The sequence below is a fragment of the Bos indicus x Bos taurus genome, unplaced genomic scaffold, assembly GCF_003369695.1.
Source record: "Bos indicus x Bos taurus breed Angus x Brahman F1 hybrid unplaced genomic scaffold, Bos_hybrid_MaternalHap_v2.0 tig00004192_arrow_arrow_obj, whole genome shotgun sequence".
NCBI classification, from domain to species: domain Eukaryota; kingdom Metazoa; phylum Chordata; class Mammalia; order Artiodactyla; family Bovidae; genus Bos; species Bos indicus x Bos taurus.
Window position 1 is genome coordinate 22,791 of NW_020867778.1, and position 19,343 is coordinate 42,133.

At 54.4% G+C, this 19,343-nt stretch overlaps 1 protein-coding gene and 2 pseudogenes across 1 annotated transcript; 1 reads left to right on the forward strand and 2 right to left on the reverse strand.

Annotated features, from left to right (window-relative positions):
• Positions 1-4,542: 4,542 nt before the first annotated feature.
• On the reverse strand, positions 4,543-6,254 carry LOC113889181 (melanoma-associated antigen 10-like). The gene is made up of 2 exons (XM_027535979.1): positions 6,165-6,254; positions 4,543-5,808 (listed from the first exon to the last, which is right to left on the reverse strand). Exon 2 carries the CDS (start codon positions 5,786-5,788, stop codon positions 4,994-4,996), a length of 795 nt encoding a protein of 264 aa, XP_027391780.1. The 5' UTR covers positions 5,789-5,808; positions 6,165-6,254; the 3' UTR covers positions 4,543-4,993.
• Positions 6,255-9,662: 3,408 nt separating this feature from the next.
• LOC113889177 lies at positions 9,663-10,425 on the forward strand (annotated as a pseudogene).
• Positions 10,426-16,318: 5,893 nt separating this feature from the next.
• Positions 16,319-17,475, reverse strand: LOC113889182 (annotated as a pseudogene).
• Between the last annotated feature and the right edge of the window lie 1,868 nt (positions 17,476-19,343).

The window sequence follows — 19,343 nt, forward strand, 5'->3', positions numbered from 1 at the left end:
CATGGACTGCAGCCTACCAGGCTCCTCCATCCATGGGATTTTCCAGGCAAGAGTACTGGAGTGGGGTGCCATTGCCTTCTCCGTACTCCAAGACTAGGTACGGGTAAAATATCAGACAAATCCCAATCAAGGGACATTGTACAAAACATCTACTGAGTACTCCTCAAAACTGTCAATATCATCCAAAACAAAGAAATGTTAAAGCTATGGGGAAGCCAAGGAGACATTACAACTAAATGTTAGGCTGGTTTCCTGGCCAGGATCCTGGAGTGGGTAAAACCTATAGAAATCTGAGTAAAGTATGGGCTTTAGTTGATAATAAATAATGCATCAATACTTCCTCATTAATACTTCCTCAGTAATTCCTCAGTAATAAATGTATCATATTAATGTAAGATATTAGTAAGCGGGGAAACTGGGTGAGGGCATATGAGAAGTCCACGATTTTCACAAATATTATTCAAATCTTAAAGGGTTACAATGGAAAAGCTCAAATTAAAGTCTATTGACAGTTTCAAAATAAAAAAAAAAAAAGACAACGAAACTTTGGAGAAAAGATGCTGAGTGTGTTTAAAAAAGGGCAAAACCAATACAATATTGTAAAGTAAAAAAGAAAAAAAAAGAAAAAGACACAATTTAAAAAAAAAAAAAAAAAGGAAAAAGAAAGGAAACCAAATGCAAGCACACAGAACCTGTAAGTCTGAAACAACCCTTGCTAAATTATCTTCAGCTTTTCCTCTCCCTTAACCTCCAACCCCATAGAATATACTAACTGGGCCTCTTCCACCACAGAAACATCTCTGGATCCACTTTTTTATCAAGCCCCACAAACACTACCCTGATCCAACCTCATGATGTTTTGCCTGGATATGGGAAGAGCCACCACCTGGAGGCCAGGGGTAGACCTGGAACCCTGTATTGCCCAAAATCCACTTTAAGACGATTGCCAGTGTTATCTGCCACAGAAGAAGTCTGGCAAGTTCCAGCACGGGTCAGTGTCTTGCCAAAGATAAAAGAGTCCAGAGCAAACCTTTAGCTGTGCATACATGAGAGTGTGCTCAGTCGCACAGCCATATCCGACTCTTTGCGACCCCATGGAATGCAGTCCCCCGGGCTCCTCTGTCCGTGGGATTTCCCAGGCAAGAATACTTGAGTGGACTGCCATTTCCTCCTCTAGAGTACCTTCCCACCCAGGGATCAAACTTGCGTCTCCCACATTGCAGGCGGATTCTTTAACAGAGCCTCCAGGGAAGCCATGAGGAAACACAGGGCCTTCTCAGAAGAGCAGAACATTCACTGAGACTCCTTAAGCCAGGGGAGGCGCCTGTCCAATCGCTGATGCCCTGGGCAAGATCAGCTTGGGAACAGGGTGGTGTGTTTCCACACAGAGGCTGTTGCAGAAGATGCTGGATCCTGGAATTGACCTCCAGAAAAGTCGGTGGGGGACAGGGGGCAGTTTGGGCCTCCTAGCAGCCAAAGGCCTGAGGTTCTTATGTACCCAGAGCAAGAACCCAACCACACCTAACAGTCATATCCAATAAGGGGCATGAGGAGTACCTGTTATGAGAGCTGTCACGTATCCATCCTGGAGTGAAACCTGGGGCTGTGGTCCTGGCCTTGGCCCCAGAGCACGGATGTCCTCATGGAGGCCGGGGTGGCAGCTCACCTGCAGCAGCATCTGCTCCCCCCTCCCTCTCCTGGCCAGTCCCGGGCAAGTCAGATGGGATCCCCAGGGCCTTGCTGCTTCCACCTCTCTGGGGCAGCCGACCCTCTGCACAGCCTGCACCCCTGGGAGGCCAGATTCCTCTCCTCCCTGGTTCCTTTCCAAATCCTCATTGGAGTCTGTGGCCTCTGGCACCTAGGAGAGCGTCCTGGGTACGATCCCTGCCATCTGCTAGAGCCTGTCCTCTGCTCAAACAGCCCGACTGGCTCCTAGCTGTCTCCACGGGTGGCTGACCAGACACCCCTCTGCCTCTCTTACTCAGGCTCAAAAGCCATGACCTAACAGTCACATTCAAAGACCCTGAGTTTACTCCAACACGTGGGATTCCACAGGGAATGGTCTGATACACCTCAGGATTATATAGATGTGCCCCGCACATCCATGGCAATGATTACTACTGACCCACCATGAGGAGACTCGCCCAGGGGCTGCGTCAAGTCCTGCGGGTTCGAGATGAAGCACCGTGGAAGGCGATGCTGCCCTGGGACTTCCAGATAAAGATACACACATGAGGTCATCAGGACCAGGGCCTAAGCCGTTCTCAGTGGGGGAGGGTGGGGGAGGGGGGCAGGCAGGACAAAACCCAAGGCCAGGTTCTGAGGGAGAGGGGGCACTGTGGGCAGCAGGGGTGGGAGGCCTCATGACTGGGGCCCATGGGGAGTATGCTCCCAACCCCAACAGAGACCTTTGGCAGCTGGCTGCTGTCCTCCTGATGGGAGACCGGGCAGAGCCCCGAAGGGGCTTTCAGTGCCTCTCACCGGGGGTGGTGGCAGGCTGTGGGTGGGGGTGGGTGGAATTCCTTCAGCCAGCTCCCTGTGGGCCAGCCTCTCTCAAGGATCAGAAGTGCAGGACTTTAGTCTCTGGGAGAGAAGCCTCACTCAGAGTTGTCTATGTCTGTGTGTTGTCCTGACTTGATGATTAACTCCCAGGCACCCGTGTCCCTTCAAAACAAATGGTCGTGACAAAAAAAAAAAAAATGCTTCTTTTCCAAATTCACTGGTCACGGGTCATCACATGACCCTTCCAAAGTGAAGAGGCCTTGGCAGGGCCGTGTCCCCATGTGTGCATGGAGAGAGGAAGACAAGAAGTGACTGAACACCTGCTGCTGCTGCTGCTGCTAAGTCGCTTCAGTCGTGTCCGACTCTGCGCCACCCCACAGACAGCAGCCCACCAGGCTCCCCCGTCCCTGGGATTCTCCAGGCAAGAACACTGGAGTGGGTTGCCATTTCCTTCTCCAATGCATGCAAGTGAAAAGTGAAAGTGAAGTTGCTCAGTCATGTCCGACTCGTAGCGACCCCATGGACTGCAGCCTACCAGGCTCCTCCATCCATGGGATTTTCCAGGCAAGAGTACTGGAGTGGGGTGCCATTGCCTTCCCCAACTGAATGCCTGACAGCTCTCCAATTCCACACTGCCTAGCAGATGCTCAACAAAGAGCAGCGGTTAGAACTTATAATGACACAATCTCCTTTGTTTTGGGGAAGAGAGTCTGAGCAGGTCACACGGGTCTTGAAATTCTCAACCATTTCCAAGTGTCCACTGACTATGTGGCAGATGCCACGTACGCGGCCAGAATCACATCTGTTCCCGTTGTTCTCTGGCACTCAGCAGGGAGAGCGGCCCCTTCAGCCCCCTGCACCCACCCGCACACCGCACTGCAGTAACCTCACCACCTCCTTAGGCCCGGAACTCGCTCCTGTCATTTGATGCCAGGCACAGCCTTAACCTGTTGAGTCTCTGCTGCCTCCACACTTCTGAACCTGCCTGAAGCCACGGACACTGGTGGATGTTGCATCTTTTCTGGCTAGTACGTATCTCTTTTGTCATTTGGATCTCAGACTCTGAGTCTAAGATAAATAAAAAAAAACCGTCAAAATCGCTGCTCTGTGTGTTTTCCTCTTAGGGGTTATATTATTCAACCTGGGTGTATGCATGTGTTTGAGGGGTGCGGAGCAGTGTCTTTCCCAGCTGGGAATCAAAGTTCCCAGGATCCAGTCACCCAGCAGGATTTCTCCACTTGGCAGCTTCTCTTCACTCATTTCATCCCTCTGAAATCTAGAGCATGTGCACAAGTGGCCAAAATAAAGTCCAGATGACCAAATAAATGGTCATTTCAATATACTTGGTAATCCGCTTTCCCAGGACAGAGAGTAGAGGGCCAGCCCAGGGACTGCTGGGCCATACTTCAAAGCAACATTTGCTCTTCTCCAGGATTCCAAGCAGATGGTGGGGCAGTGGTAGAAAACACGTCCTTTTCCCCTGTGGTCAACACCAATGCAACAACAGTCAGGACCCCTTCTTTCCTGCCCGAGAAAGAGATCTCTCTGTGTTTTATCCAAGATGCAAAAGGATACCTCACAGCGATGATCTGTTTCAGACTTTCCCGTCACCCCCAAGACACACTGCCTGCAAGTCTGAGGGATGCCACCACGCAGCCTCATCACGATCACCTCCCACAGAAGGAACCCAGCTTCCCAAAGCCCCCAGAACGCCCTGGCTCAGACACTGACATTCCAGCATTCCTCTAGGAGCCTGACCGCCCCGCCCTGTGTTGCCTGGTTTAGTGTGACTAGGGGACTTCTCTCCACCTTCTTCGTGTGACTACGGCTCCTAGATCATCGCTCATGGTGTGGGGGGTGTCCGGCTTCTCCTAGTGTCCCCACTGCTAACCCAGCCTTTCATGGAGCAGTGGCTCCATAAAGGTCTTCAGAATACACAAGCCAGTGAGCGGGGGGCTCAATTCATTATCTGCTGATTCCTTAAATAACCCAGGCAAATCCAAATGAACAAGAGATTATTTAGTTTTTGAAAATGACACACAAGAAGGACAGAACCATGAATTCACTACAATTACTTTTATCATCTCTTCCATCATCAATATTACTGCTAAGCAAGCTCACTTTTCCACAACAGTTCTAATTCCAATTCCATTGCATCCTGTTCAGGACCACAAAATACAATGGAAGAGTTTCCGATCTCTTTTACGAAACAGCAAAACTCTTGCTCACGAACTGGGTAAGCACAAACGCACTGTGATCAGCATCATTCATGAAGCTAAGACACTGAAGTCTATTTAGCCTTCTATGAAAACAATCAAAGTTTGAAAATTTTCTAAGGAGAACTGGTGAATCTCCACGTCATCGTACAGAACAGGAATGCAAAGAAGCTGATACACTGGTTCCCCAAACTGCCCCAGGCCCTCACTTCTGAGAAGGCTGACCGCAACCTCTTCAATCTCAGAGCCAAGGATCACCTGGATGCTGCTCTGGCTCAGGCCACCTCATCCTCCTCCCTTGCAGCCTCTGCAGACTGCAGTGGGAAGGTCCTCAAAGCCCTTTGTTTGACCCTGAGCAGAAATGCCATGACTTCCCACTTGCTGGTCTCCGCATAAGCCCGGGGACCCCACAGGAACTCATAGCGAGCAGGGTGGCTGTAAGGCACCTGCCGGTACTCCAGGTACCCCTCCTGCACCCACGCGTGGGTCAGAAGCGCCCTGGGCTCCCCAAAGATGCAGTGCACACTCCCGACACACACACCCAATCTGCTGAGTGCTCCCCAGACCTTCTCCTCAGGGGCACGGTCTCCATTCCGCATGATCAGGTTAAGGACCAGCACCAGGAGGCCAGCCTTGGGGATGCTCTGCCCACTGTTCAGCATTGCGTTGCAGGTGAGGCCCAGGATGGGGACCATGATGTAGATGTGCTCCCTGGGGTCCACCTCCTTCACTTCCACGCCAAAGACCAGCTGCAGGCACTGCGAGGCTTGGTTGAAGACCACCGGGAAGTATTCCTGGTTATCCCTGAGGACCTTATTCAGCATTTCCGCCTGGGAGGTCAGCTCCTTGGCTCGATACTTGAGGAGCAGGAACTTCATTAGGCTAGCTATCATCTCATTCAGCGCTTCCTGGGGCAAGGACTCCCCAGTGCCTAAGGAGGACACTGTGGGGGAGGAGGCCGAGGCGGATGCAGCCACCCCTGCCTCAGCCCCCAAGAGCTGCACATTCACCGGGCCCTGGGCCTCGCCAGGGTCCTGAAAATCTTCCTCGGGCTTGCTCAGTTCACTCATCTCGACCACGAGCGCGATACCTGGGATCAAACCACAGACAGGAGTCAGCCAGGGTGACAGATGGGGACCACAGGCCAGGCTGGGGGAGAGAGGGGCTGTGAATGGCCTCAGCTGAGCACCACACCCTGGGCGGACTGACACAGGCAACCTACAGGTCTCCTCTTGAGGGCTGGGTGCTCTCAGACCTCACAGGGGCAAGCCTCCAGGGCAGCCAGTCCCCTGGCTACCGGAAGGAGGAAGTGAGGTGGCTCCGCAGGGTGCAGTCAGCACAGTCCAAGATTTCCAAGGCTGACAAGGTGGGGGATTAGGCCCTTGTGGGGTCCCTTCTGTTCTGGGGTGGGGAGCCCCTGGTGCACACTCAGGGTACCCTCCTCACCTTGACCCCTGGTACTGCCTGGACCTCCTCTGCCCTCTGACCTCAGGACACCAGCTGCAGCCCTCTGCCTTCGCCTCCTGGTTCCTGCAGCTCCTGTGAGAAAAAGGGAGGGGGCAGCTCGGGGGTATCCTGTGGCACTGCCCTGAGCCTTCTGTGACAGTACGAGGGGTGGACTCTGTGAGGTCCCCCCAGTTGTGTGGCGGGAGGTCCCCTCAGGGCTCCCTTGTAGTGCTCACCTTGCCCCTGGCACGACCTGGTCCCTCCCCTCTGGGGACCTGCATGGAAATTCAGAACAAGATCCCAGCCTCCACAGAAAGCGCTGAGGGGCTCCACACGCTGCCGAACCTGCCCAGGGCTTCCTGTGGGTCCTAGGCTGGGGAGATGCTCGGTCATCAGCTCCTCCTCACGTCCTGCCTGGCCTCCCAGCACTGACCACAGGGGTGGGGGTCTGCTTAGTCCTCCCTCGGGTTTGGGGAGTTCAGCCTCTGCCGACCTGAAGCCTCTGCCCTCCGCCCAGAAAAAACCTCACCTCCCGAGGTCCCTAAGCCAGAAGTCAAGAAACTGCTCACCCCACTCTAGGGCCTCCAAGAGTCCCCACAAGGGCTAGGATCCCTGCCTCCCTGTTGGGGTCTTTCCGCCTCAGTCCATCCTTGCATGCAGCCTGGCCCTCAGGCAGGACCGGAGACTGTCCCGTCCGCCATTTTGAGACCCCTCCGCTTTCACAAGATCCCCAGTCTCTCTGAGACCAGCATGTGAGAAAGGCAGACAGACAGAATGTGCTCCCAGGGCCGACTACAGGGGCGGGGATCTGTGGGGTTCCGTCGGTCCTCATGCAGGGTCCCCTCAGTCCTCCTTCAGGCACCTCACCTGCCTCCGGCCGGGACCTGGGATTCTCGCCTCTCCCCAGCTGAAGCCCCGCCCCTTATACCAGGGCCCCAGTCTCTCCAAGACCCGGATGTCAGGAAGTCAGACCATGCCTGCTGCGCTCATCCTACCCCCACAGTTGCCCTGGACTGACGGCAGAGATGAGCTTCTCTGAGGTGTCCTCTGATTGGAGTTCAGGGTCCTCTAGTTCCTCCTCAGGGTCCTCAACCTGACACCCCACCAGACCTGGGAATTGGACCACCTAAGGCTCCGCCCCATATGCAAGGTCCCCAGTCTGAGATCCGGACGTCAGGAAGTCAGGCCGCCTAACCAGGTCTCCAGTCTGAGATCAGGATATGAGGAAGTGAAACCCCGCACATTGGGCTCATCCTACCCCAGGGCCGCCAAGGACCGGCAGCAGCTACAAGCTTCTCTGAGGTCTCCTCCGATTGGGGTCCAGAGCCCGCTCAGTCCTCCCTCAGGGTCCTCAACTTGAAACTCTGGAGGAGCCGGGCTTCTTCCCTCTGCTCACCTGAGGCCACGCCCCCTTTCCCAGGTCCCCAGTTTCTCTGAGACCTGGATGTCAGGAAATGCAACATGTGCTCATCCACCCTCTGTGCTCCCTGAGCCTTGATGTGAGGGTCCCGCCTCTGGTCAACACAAAGGGCATCCCCAGATCTGTCAGGGCTCAAGATGTGGTCCCTGAGGGATGATGAAAGGCAACCCCACTGATCCCTGCCCCTGCTGTCAGCCCTGGGCCACCCTGGTGGTGGGATGAGCACTTGGCAGCCTGTTCTGACTTGCGCATCTGCGTCTCAGAGACATTAGGCAACTGTTAGACGGGGCAGGGCCTCAGATGGGCAGGCGGGAAGATCTTAGTTATTTTGAGGGTCAAGGTGAGGACACTGAGGGAGGACTCAGGGGCTGCTGGACCGCAGAGCAGAGTGGGCCCTGGGAGGACACAGGGCAGACGAACCATGCTGTGTTTCCTGACATCCGGGTGTCAGAGAGACTGGGGACCTGGTATAGGGGGCTGACTTCCTGACATCCAGGTCTCAGAGAAACTGGGGTCCTGACATAAGGGATGGGGCATGAGTGGGGAGAGGAGAGAATCCAAAGTCCTACACAGAGACAAGTTGAGGTCCCTGAGGGACGACTGAAGGGACCCCAAGTGAAGACTCTAGGGACCCCAAGGTGAGACTGATGGAACCCCACAGATCTCAGCCCCTGTTATCGGCCCTGGGAGCCCTCGGGGTGAGAAGAGCACACTTGGTCTGTCCTGTCTTCCTGAGATCCGGGTCTGTGAGAGTAGGGACCTGGTGTGAGGAGCAGGGACCTCTTCCCACCTTTCCTGGTGGGGAGAGGACAGAGCCTAGGTCCACCAGAAGTCAAGGTGAACACCCTGAGTGAGGACTGAGGGTAGTCAGATCTCAGACCAGAGGGAACCCTGGTAGTCCCCAGGCAGGACGACCTCATGCCGCATTGCCTGACATCCCTGTCAGAGAGACAGGTGAAAGCAGCAGAGCCTCCAGATTGCAGACAGGACACTTGCAGGTCTTGCCTGGAGTACAGGCTCCATGCGAGGAGGGACAGAGGCAGTTAGACCCCAACAGGGAGGGATCTTGGCCCTTGCAGGAGGGTCTTGGAGGGCCCAGAGCAGGGTGAGCAGGGTGAGCAGTTTCTTGACATCTGGCCTAGGGACCTCGTGAGATGAGGTTTTTCGGGTGGAGTGCGGATGGCTTCAGGTTAGCAGAGGCTGGACACACCAACCCTGATGGAGGACTAAGCAGACCCCCGCCCCTGCGGTCAGTGCTGGGAGGCCAGGCAGGACGTGAGGAGGAGTTGAGGACCGAGCATCTCCCCAGCCTAGGACCCGCGGGATTCCCTGGGCAGGTGCAGCCTCATGTGGGGCCCCTCAGCACTTTTTGTTCAGGCTAGGGTCTTGTTCTGAGTTTCCTCGCAGGTCCCCAGAGGGTAGGGGCCAGATTGTACCAGGGGAAAGGTGAGCACTGCAAGAGAGCCCTGAGGGGACCTCCCACCACACAAAACTGAGGGGACCTCACAGAGTCCACTGCTCGTACCGTCAGAGAAGGCTCAGGGCTGTGCCACAGGATACCCCCAGCTGCCTCCTCCCTTTCTCTCACAGGAGCTCCAGGAACCAGGAGGCAAAAGCAGAGGTCTGAGGGCCATGTCCTGAAGTCAGAGAGCAGAGGTGGTCCAGGCAGTACCAGGAGTCAAGATGAGGAGGGTGCCCTGAGTGTGCACCAGGGGCTCCCCATCCCAGAACAGAGGGGACCCCACAAGGGCCTAATCCCACTACCTTGTCAGTTGTGGAAATCTTGGACTGTGCTGACTGCACCCTGGGGAGACACCTCACTTCCTTCTTCAGGTAGCCAGGGGACTGGATGCCCTGGAGGCTTGCCCCTGTGAAGTCTGAGAGCACCTTTCAAGAGGAGATGTGTAAGTGGCCTGTGGCCGTCCAGGCTGTGGTTTTCAGCTGAGGCTGTTCACAGCCCCTCTCTCCACCATCCAGGCCCGTGGTCCCCATATGTGCCCATCTCCCCCCCCCCCCACCCCCGCCTCACTCCTGCCTCAGGCTGTGGTTTGATCCCAGGCATCGCCCTCATGGTCGAGATGAGTGAGCTGAGCAAGCCCGAGGAAGAACTTAGGACCCAGGCCCAGGGCCCAGTGGAGGCTCAGCTCTTGGGGCCTGAGGCAGGGGAGACTGCATCTGCCCCCCCACCAGTCTCTGCCCTTGCCCCCGGTAGCTCTGAATGAGATGGTGGCCAACCTGATTAAGTTCCTGCTGCTCAAGTATCCAGCCAAGGAGCTGACCTCCCAGGTGAAAATGCTAAAGAAGGCCCTCAGGGATAACCAGGAGCACTTTCCGGCAGTCTTCAGCCAAGCCTCACAGTGCCTGCAGCTGGTCTGTGGTGTGGAGGTGAAGAAGGTGGAACCCAGGGAGCACATCTACATCATGGTCCCCACCATGGGCCTCACCTATGATGTGATGCTGAACAGTGGGCAGGGCCTGCCCAGGGCCAGCCTCCTGGTGCTGGTCCTCAGCCTCATCATGTGGAATGCAGACCACGCCCCTGAGGAGAAGGTCTGGGGAGCACTCAGCAGGATGGGTGTGTGTGTCAAGAGTGAGCACTGCAACTTTGGGGAGCCCAGGGAGCTGCTTACCCACACGTGGGTGCAGGAGGGGTACCTGGCATACCGGCAGGTGCCTGACAGCCACCCTGCCCGCTCTGAGTTCCTGTGGGTTCCCCAGGCCTATGCGGAGACCAGCAAGTGGGAAGCCATGGCATTTCTGCTCAGGGTCAAACAAAGGGCTTTGAGGGCCTTCCCACCCCTGTCTACAGAGGCTGCAAGGGAGGAGGACGAGGCGGCCTGAGCCAGAGCAGCATCCAGGTGATCCTTCCCTCTGTGATTGAAGAGGGAGAGATCAGCCTTCTCAGAAGTGCTGGCCCAGGCCAGTTGGGGAAACTGGTGTATAGCATCTTTGGGTTCCTGTTCTCTATGATGACATGGGGATTCATCTGTTTTCTTTAGAGAACTTTCAAACTTTGATTATTTTCGTAGAAGGCTAAATAGACTTCAGTGTCTTAACTTAGTGAATGATGTTGATCACAGTGTGTTTGTACTTACCCAGTTCAAGAACAAGAGCTTCACTGTTTTGTAAAAGAGACTGGAGACTCTTCCATTGTGTTTTGTGGTCCTGAACAGGATGCAATGGAATTGGAATTGGAACTGTTGTGGAAAAGTGAGCCTACTTAGCAGTAATATTGATGCAGGAAGAATTAGATGATAAAAGTAATTGTAGTGAATTCATGGTTCTGTCCTTCTTGTGTGTCATTTTCTAAAACTAAATTATCTCTCTCTATTTGGATTTGCCTGGGTATTTTAGGAAGTAGCAGATAATTAATTGAGCCCCCTGCTCACTGGCTCGTGTATTCCAAAGACCTTATGGAGCCTCTGCTCTGTGAAATGCTGTGTTAGCAGTGGGGACCACTAGGAGAAGCAGGACACCCCCACACCTAGAGTGACGGTCTAGGAGCTGCAGTCACATGAGGAAGTGGAGGAAAGACATCCCCTAGTCGCAATGAAACATGCAACCCAGGGCGGGGTGGTGGGGTTACAGGAGGGAGTGTTGGGCTGTTGGTGCCTGAGCCAGGGTGGTTTGGAGCTTGGGAAAGCTGGGTTCCTTCTGTGGGAGGTGATTGTGATGAGGCTGGGTGGTGGCAGCCCTCAGACTTGCAGACAGTGTGTTCTGGGGGGGTGACGGGAAATTCTGAAATGGATCATTGCTGTGAGGTGTTCCTTTTGCATCTTGGATAAAGTCCAGAGAGATCTCTTTCTTGGGCAGGGAAGGAAGGGGCCCTGGCTCTTGTCACATTGCTGTTGATCACAGGGGCAAATGAGGTGTTTTCATACCCCATTGCTGCTGCTAAGTCACCTCAGTCGTGTCCGACTCTGTGCGACCCCATAGACGGCAGCCCACCAGGCTCCCCCGTCCCTGGGATTCTCCAGGCAAGAACACTGGAGTGGGTTTGCCATTTCCTTCTCCAATGCATGAAAGTGAAAAGTGAAAGTGAAGTCGCTCAGTCGTGCCCAACTCTTAGTGACCCCATGGACTGCAGCCCTACCAGGCTCCTCCATCCATGGGATTTTCCAGGCAAGAGTACTGGAGTGGGGTGCCATTGCCTTCTCCGTACTCCAAGACTAGGTACGGGTAAAATATCAGACAAATCCCAATCAAGGGACATTGTACAAACATCTACTGAGTACTCCTCAAAACTGTCAATATCATCCAAAACAAAGAAATGTTAAAGCTATGGGGAAGCCAAGGAGACATTACAACTAAATGTTAGGCTGGGTTTCCTGGCCAGGATCCTGGAGTGGGTAAAACCTATAGAAATCTGAGTAAAGTATGGGCTTTAGTTGATAATAAATAATGCATCAATACTTCCTCATTAATACTTCCCTCAGTAATTCCTCAGTAATAAATGTATCATATAATGTAAGATATTAGTAAGCGGGGAGGAAATGGGTGAGGCATATGAGAAGTCCTACGATTTTCACAAATATTATTCAAATCTTAAAGGGTTACAATGGAAAAGCTCAAATTAAAGTCTATTGACAGTTTCAAAATAAAAAAAAAAAAAGACAACGAAACTTTGGAGAAAAGATGCTGAGTGTGTTTAAAAAGGGCAAACCAATACAATATTGTAAAGTAAAAAAAAAAAAAAAAAAGAAAAAGACACAATTTAAAAAAAAAAAAAAAAAAAGGAAAAAGAAAGGAAAACAAATGAAGCACACAGAACCTGTTAAGTCTGAAACAACCCTTTGCTAAATTATCTTCAGCTTTTCCTCTCCCTTAACCTCCAACCCCATGGTAATATACTAAATGGGCCTCTTCCACCACAGAAAAATCTCTGGATCACTTTTTTATCAAGCCCCACAAACACTACCCTGATCCAACCTCATGATGTTTTGCCTGGATATGGGAAAGCACCACCTGGAGGCCAGGGGTAGACCTGGGAACCCGTATTGCCCAAAAAATCCACTTTAAAGACGATTGCCAGTGTTATCTGCCACAGAAAAGAAGTCTGGCCAAGTTCCAGCACGGGTCAGTGTCTTGCCAAAGATTAAAAAGAGTCCAGAGCAAACCTTTAGCTGTGCATACATGAGAGTGTGCTCAGTCGCACAGCCATATCCGACTCTTTGCGACCCCATGGAATGCAGTCCCCCGGGCTCCTCTGTCCGTGGGATTTCCCAGGCAAGAATACTTGAGTGGACTGCCATTTCCTCCTCTAGAGTACCTTCCCACCCAGGGATCAAACTTGCGTCTCCCACATTGCAGGCGGATTCTTTAACAGAGCCTCCAGGGAAGCCATGAGGAAACACAGGGCCTTCTCAGAAGAGCAGAACATTCACTGAGACTCCTTAAGCCAGGGGAGGCGCCTGTCCAATCGCTGATGCCCTGGGCAAGATCAGCTTGGGAACAGGGTGGTGTGTTTCCACACAGAGGCTGTTGCAGAAGATGCTGGATCCTGGAATTGACCTCCAGAAAAGTCGGTGGGGGACAGGGGGCAGTTTGGGCCTCCTAGCAGCCAAAGGCCTGAGGTTCTTATGTACCCAGAGCAAGAACCCAACCACACCTAACAGTCATATCCAATAAGGGGCATGAGGAGTACCTGTTATGAGAGCTGTCACGTATCCATCCTGGAGTGAAACCTGGGGCTGTGGTCCTGGCCTTGGCCCCAGAGCACGGATGTCCTCATGGAGGCCGGGGTGGCAGCTCACCTGCAGCAGCATCTGCTCCCCCCTCCCTCTCCTGGCCAGTCCCGGGCAAGTCAGATGGGATCCCCAGGGCCTTGCTGCTTCCACCTCTCTGGGGCAGCCGACCCTCTGCACAGCCTGCACCCCTGGGAGGCCAGATTCCTCTCCTCCCTGGTTCCTTTCCAAATCCTCATTGGAGTCTGTGGCCTCTGGCACCTAGGAGAGCGTCCTGGGTACGATCCCTGCCATCTGCTAGAGCCTGTCCTCTGCTCAAACAGCCCGACTGGCTCCTAGCTGTCTCCACGGGTGGCTGACCAGACACCCCTCTGCCTCTCTTACTCAGGCTCAAAAGCCATGACCTAACAGTCACATTCAAAGACCCTGAGTTTACTCCAAACGTGGGATTCCACAGGGAATGGTCTGATACACCTCAGGATTATATAGATGTGCCCCGCACATCCATGGCAATGATTACTACTGACCCACCATGAGGAGACTCGCCCAGGGGCTGCGTCAAGTCCTGCGGGTTCGAGATGAAGCACCGTGGAAGGCGATGCTGCCCTGGGACTTCCAGATAAAGATACACACATGAGGTCATCAGGACCAGGGCCTAAGCCGTTCTCAGTGGGGGAGGGTGGGGGAGGGGGGCAGGCAGGACAAAACCCAAGGCCAGGTTCTGAGGGAGAGGGGGCACTGTGGGCAGCAGGGGTGGGAGGCCTCATGACTGGGGCCCATGGGGAGTATGCTCCCAACCCCAACAGAGACCTTTGGCAGCTGGCTGCTGTCCTCCTGATGGGAGACCGGGCAGAGCCCCGAAGGGGCTTTCAGTGCCTCTCACCGGGGGTGGTGGCAGGCTGTGGGTGGGGGTGGGTGGAATTCCTTCAGCCAGCTCCCTGTGGGCCAGCCTCTCTCAAGGATCAGAAGTGCAGGACTTTAGTCTCTGGGAGAGAAGCCTCACTCAGAGTTGTCTATGTCTGTGTGTTGTCCTGACTTGATGATTAACTCCCAGGCACCCGTGTCCCTTCAAAACAAATGGTCGTGACAAAAAAAAAAAAAATGCTTCTTTTCCAAATTCACTGGTCACGGGTCATCACATGACCCTTCCAAAGTGAAGAGGCCTTGGCAGGGCCGTGTCCCCATGTGTGCATGGAGAGAGGAAGACAAGAAGTGACTGAACACCTGCTGCTGCTGCTGCTGCTAAGTCGCTTCAGTCGTGTCCGACTCTGCGCCACCCCACAGACAGCAGCCCACCAGGCTCCCCCGTCCCTGGGATTCTCCAGGCAAGAACACTGGAGTGGGTTGCCATTTCCTTCTCCAATGCATGCAAGTGAAAAGTGAAAGTGAAGTTGCTCAGTCATGTCCGACTCGTAGCGACCCCATGGACTGCAGCCTACCAGGCTCCTCCATCCATGGGATTTTCCAGGCAAGAGTACTGGAGTGGGGTGCCATTGCCTTCCCCAACTGAATGCCTGACAGCTCTCCAATTCCACACTGCCTAGCAGATGCTCAACAAAGAGCAGCGGTTAGAACTTATAATGACACAATCTCCTTTGTTTTGGGGAAGAGAGTCTGAGCAGGTCACACGGGTCTTGAAATTCTCAACCATTCCAAGTGTCCACTGACTATGTGGCAGATGCCACGTACGCGGCCAGAATCACATCTGTTCCCGTTGTTCTCTGGCACTCAGCAGGGAGAGCGGCCCCTTCAGCCCCCTGCACCCACCCGCACACCGCACTGCAGTAACCTCACCACCTCCTTAGGCCGGAACTCGCTCCTGTCATTTGATGCCAGGCACAGCCTTAACCTGTTGAGTCTCTGCTGCCTCCACACTTCTGAACCTGCCTGAAGCCACGGACACTGGTGGATGTTGCATCTTTTCTGGCTAGTACGTATCTCTTTTGTCATTTGGATCTCAGACTCTGAGTCTAAGATAAATAAAAAAAAACCGTCAAAATCGCTGCTCTGTGTGTGTTTCCTCTTAGGGGTTATATTATTCAACCTGGGTGTATGCATGTGTTTGAGGGGTGCGGAGCAGTGTCTTTCCAGCTGGGAATCAAAGTTCCCAGGATCCAGTCACCCAGCAGGATTTCTCCACTTGGCAGCTTCTCTTCACTCATTTCATCCCTCTGAAATCTAGAGCATGTGCACAAGTGGCCAAAATAAAGTCCAGATGACCAATAAATGGTCATTTCAATATACTTGGTAATCCGCTTTCCCAGGACAGAGAGTAGAGGGCCAGCCCAGGGACTGCTGGGCCATACTTCAAAGCAACATTTGCTCTTCTCCAGGATTCCAAGCAGATGGTGGGGCAGTGGTAGAAAACACGTCCTTTTCCCCTGTGGTCAACACCAATGCAACAACAGTCAGGACCCCTTCTTTCCTGCCCGAGAAAGAGATCTCTCTGTGTTTTATCCAAGATGCAAAAGGATACCTCACAGCGATGATCTGTTTCAGACTTTCCCGTCACCCCCAAGACACACTGCCTGCAAGTCTGAGGGATGCCACCACGCAGCCTCATCACGATCACCTCCCACAGAAGGAACCCAGCTTCCCAAAGCCCCCAGAACGCCCTGGCTCAGACACTGACATTCCAGCATTCCTCTAGGAGCCTGACCGCCCCGCCCTGTGTTGCCTGGTTTAGTGTGACTAGGGGACTTCTCTCCACCTTCTTCGTGTGACTACGGCTCCTAGATCATCGCTCATGGTGTGGGGGGTGTCCGGCTTCTCCTAGTGTCCCCACTGCTAACCCAGCCTTTCATGGAGCAGTGGCTCCATAAAGGTCTTCAGAATACACAAGCCAGTGAGCGGGGGGGCTCAATTCATTATCTGCTGATTCCTTAAATAACCCAGGCAAATCCAAATGAACAAGAGATTATTTAGTTTTTGAAAATGACACACAAGAAGGACAAGGACAGAACCATGAATTCACTACAATTACTTTTATCATCTCTTCCATCATCAATATTACTGCTAAGCAAGCTCACTTTCCACAACAGTTCTAATTCCAATTCCATTGCATCCTGTTCAGGACCACAAAATACAATGGAAGAGTTTCCGATCTCTTTTACGAAACAGCAAAACTCTTGCTCACGAACTGGGTAAGCACAAACGCACTGTGATCAGCATCATTCATGAAGCTAAGACACTGAAGTCTATTTAGCCTTCTATGAAAACAATCAAAGTTTGAAAATTTTCTAAGGAGAACTGGTGAATCTCCACGTCATCGTACAGAACAGGAATGCAAAGAAGCTGATACACTGGTTCCCCAAACTGCCCCAGGCCCTCACTTCTGAGAAGGCTGACCGCAACCTCTTCAATCTCAGAGCCAAGGATCACCTGGATGCTGCTCTGGCTCAGGCCACCTCATCCTCCTCCCTTGCAGCCTCTGCAGACTGCAGTGGGAAGGTCCTCAAAGCCCTTTGTTTGACCCTGAGCAGAAATGCCATGACTTCCCACTTGCTGGTCTCCGCATAAGCCCGGGGACCCCACAGGAACTCATAGCGAGCAGGGTGGCTGTAAGGCACCTGCCGGTACTCCAGGTACCCCTCCTGCACCCACGCGTGGGTCAGAAGCGCCCTGGGCTCCCCAAAGATGCAGTGCACACTCCCGACACACACACCCAATCTGCTGAGTGCTCCCCAGACCTTCTCCTCAGGGCACGGTCTCCATTCCGCATGATCAGGTTAAGGACCAGCACCAGGAGGCCAGCCTTGGGGATGCTCTGCCCACTGTTCAGCATTGCGTTGCAGGTGAGGCCCAGGATGGGGACCATGATGTAGATGTGCTCCCTGGGGTCCACCTCCTTCACTTCCACGCCAAAGACCAGCTGCAGGCACTGCGAGGCTTGGTTGAAGACCACCGGGAAGTATTCCTGGTTATCCCTGAGGACCTTATTCAGCATTTCCGCCTGGGAGGTCAGCTCCTTGGCTCGATACTTGAGGAGCAGGAACTTCATTAGGCTAGCTATCATCTCATTCAGCGCTTCCTGGGGCAAGGACTCCCCAGTGCCTAAGGAGGACACTGTGGGGGAGGAGGCGAGGCGGATGCAGCCACCCCTGCCTCAGCCCCCAAGAGCTGCACATTCACCGGGCCCTGGGCCTCGCCAGGGTCCTGAAAATCTTCCTCGGGCTTGCTCAGTTCACTCATCTCGACCACGAGCGCGATACCTGGGATCAAACCACAGACAAACAGAGACAGGAGTCCCAGGGTGACAGATGGGGACCACAGGCCAGGCTGGGGGAGAGAGGGGCTGTGAATGGCCTCAGCTGAGCACCACACCCTGGGCGGACTGACACAGGCAACCTACAGGTCTCCTCTTGAGGGCTGGGTGCTCTCAGACCTCACAGGGGCAAGCCTCCAGGGCAGCCAGTCCCCTGGCTACCGGAAGGAGGAAGTGAGGTGGCTCCGCAGGGTGCAGTCAGCACAGTCCAAGATTTCCAAGGCTGACAAGGTGGGGGATTAGGCCCTTGTGGGGTCCCTTCTGTTCGGGGTGGGGAGCCCTGGTGCACACTCAGGGTACCCTCCTCACCTTGACCCCTGGTACTGCCTGGACCCTCCTCTGCCCTCTGACCTCAGGACACCAGCTGCAGCCCTCTGCCTTCGCCTCCTGGTTCCTGCAGCTCCTGTGAGAAAAAGGGAGGGGGCAGCTCGGGGGTATCCTGTGGCACTGCCCTGAGCCTTCTGTGACAGTACGAGGGGTGGACTCTGTGAGGTCCCCCCAGTTGTGTGGCGGGAGGTCCCCTCAGGGCTCCTTGTAGTGCTCACCTTGCCCCTGGCACGACCTGGTCCCTCCCCTCTGGGGACCTGCATGGAAATTCAGAACAAGATCCCAGCCTCCACAGAAAGCGCTGAGGGGCTCCACACGCTGCCGAACCTGCCCAGGGCTTCCTGTGGGTCCTAGGCTGGGGAGATGCTCGGTCATCAGCTCCTCCTCACGTCCTGCCTGGCCTCCCAGCACTGACCACAGGGGTGGGGGTCTGCTTAGTCCTCCCTCGGGTTTGGGGAGTTCAGCCTCTGCCGACCTGAAGCCTCTGCCCTCCGCCCAGAAAAAAACCTCACCTCCCGAGGTCCCTAAGCCAGAAGTCAAGAAACTGCTCACCCCACTCTAGGGCCTCCAAGAGTCCCCACAAGGGCTAGGATCCCTGCCTCCCTGTTGGGGTCTTTCCGCCTCAGTCCATCCTTGCATGCAGCCTGGCCCTCAGGCAGGACCGGAGACTGTCCCGTCCGCCATTTTGAGACCCCTCCGCTTTCACAAGATCCCCAGTCTCTCTGAGACCAGCATGTGAGAAAGGCAGACAGACAGAATGTGCTCCCAGGCCGACTACAGGGGCGGGGATCTGTGGGGTTCCGTCGGTCCTCATGCAGGGTCCCCTCAGTCCTCCTTCAGGCACCTCACCTGCCTCCGGCGGACCTGGGATTCTCGCCTCTCCCCAGCTGAAGCCCCGCCCCTTATACCAGGGCCCCAGTCTCTCCAAGACCCGGATGTCAGGAAGTCAGACCATGCCTGCTGCGCTCATCCTACCCCCACAGTTGCCCTGGACTGACGGCAGAGATGAGCTTCTCTGAGGTGTCCTCTGATTGGAGTTCAGGGTCCTCTAGTTCCTCCTCAGGGTCTCAACCTGACACCCCACCAGACCTGGGAATTGGACCACCTAAGGCTCCGCCCCATATGCAAGGTCCCCAGTCTGAGATCCGGACGTCAGGAAGTCAGGCCGCCTAACCAGGTCTCCAGTCTGAGATCAGGATATGAGGAAGTGAAACCCCGCACATTGGGCTCATCCTACCCCAGGGCCGCCAAGGACCAGCAGCAGCTACAAGCTTCTCTGAGGTCTCCTCCGATTGGGGTCCAGAGCCCGCTCAGTCCTCCCTCAGGGTCCTCAACTTGAAACTCTGGAGGAGCCGGGCTTCTTCCCTCTGCTCACCTGAGGCCACGCCCCCTTCCCAGGTCCCCAGTTTCTCTGAGACCTGGATGTCAGGAAATGCAACATGTGCTCATCCACCCTCTGTGCTCCCTGAGCCTTGATGTGAGGG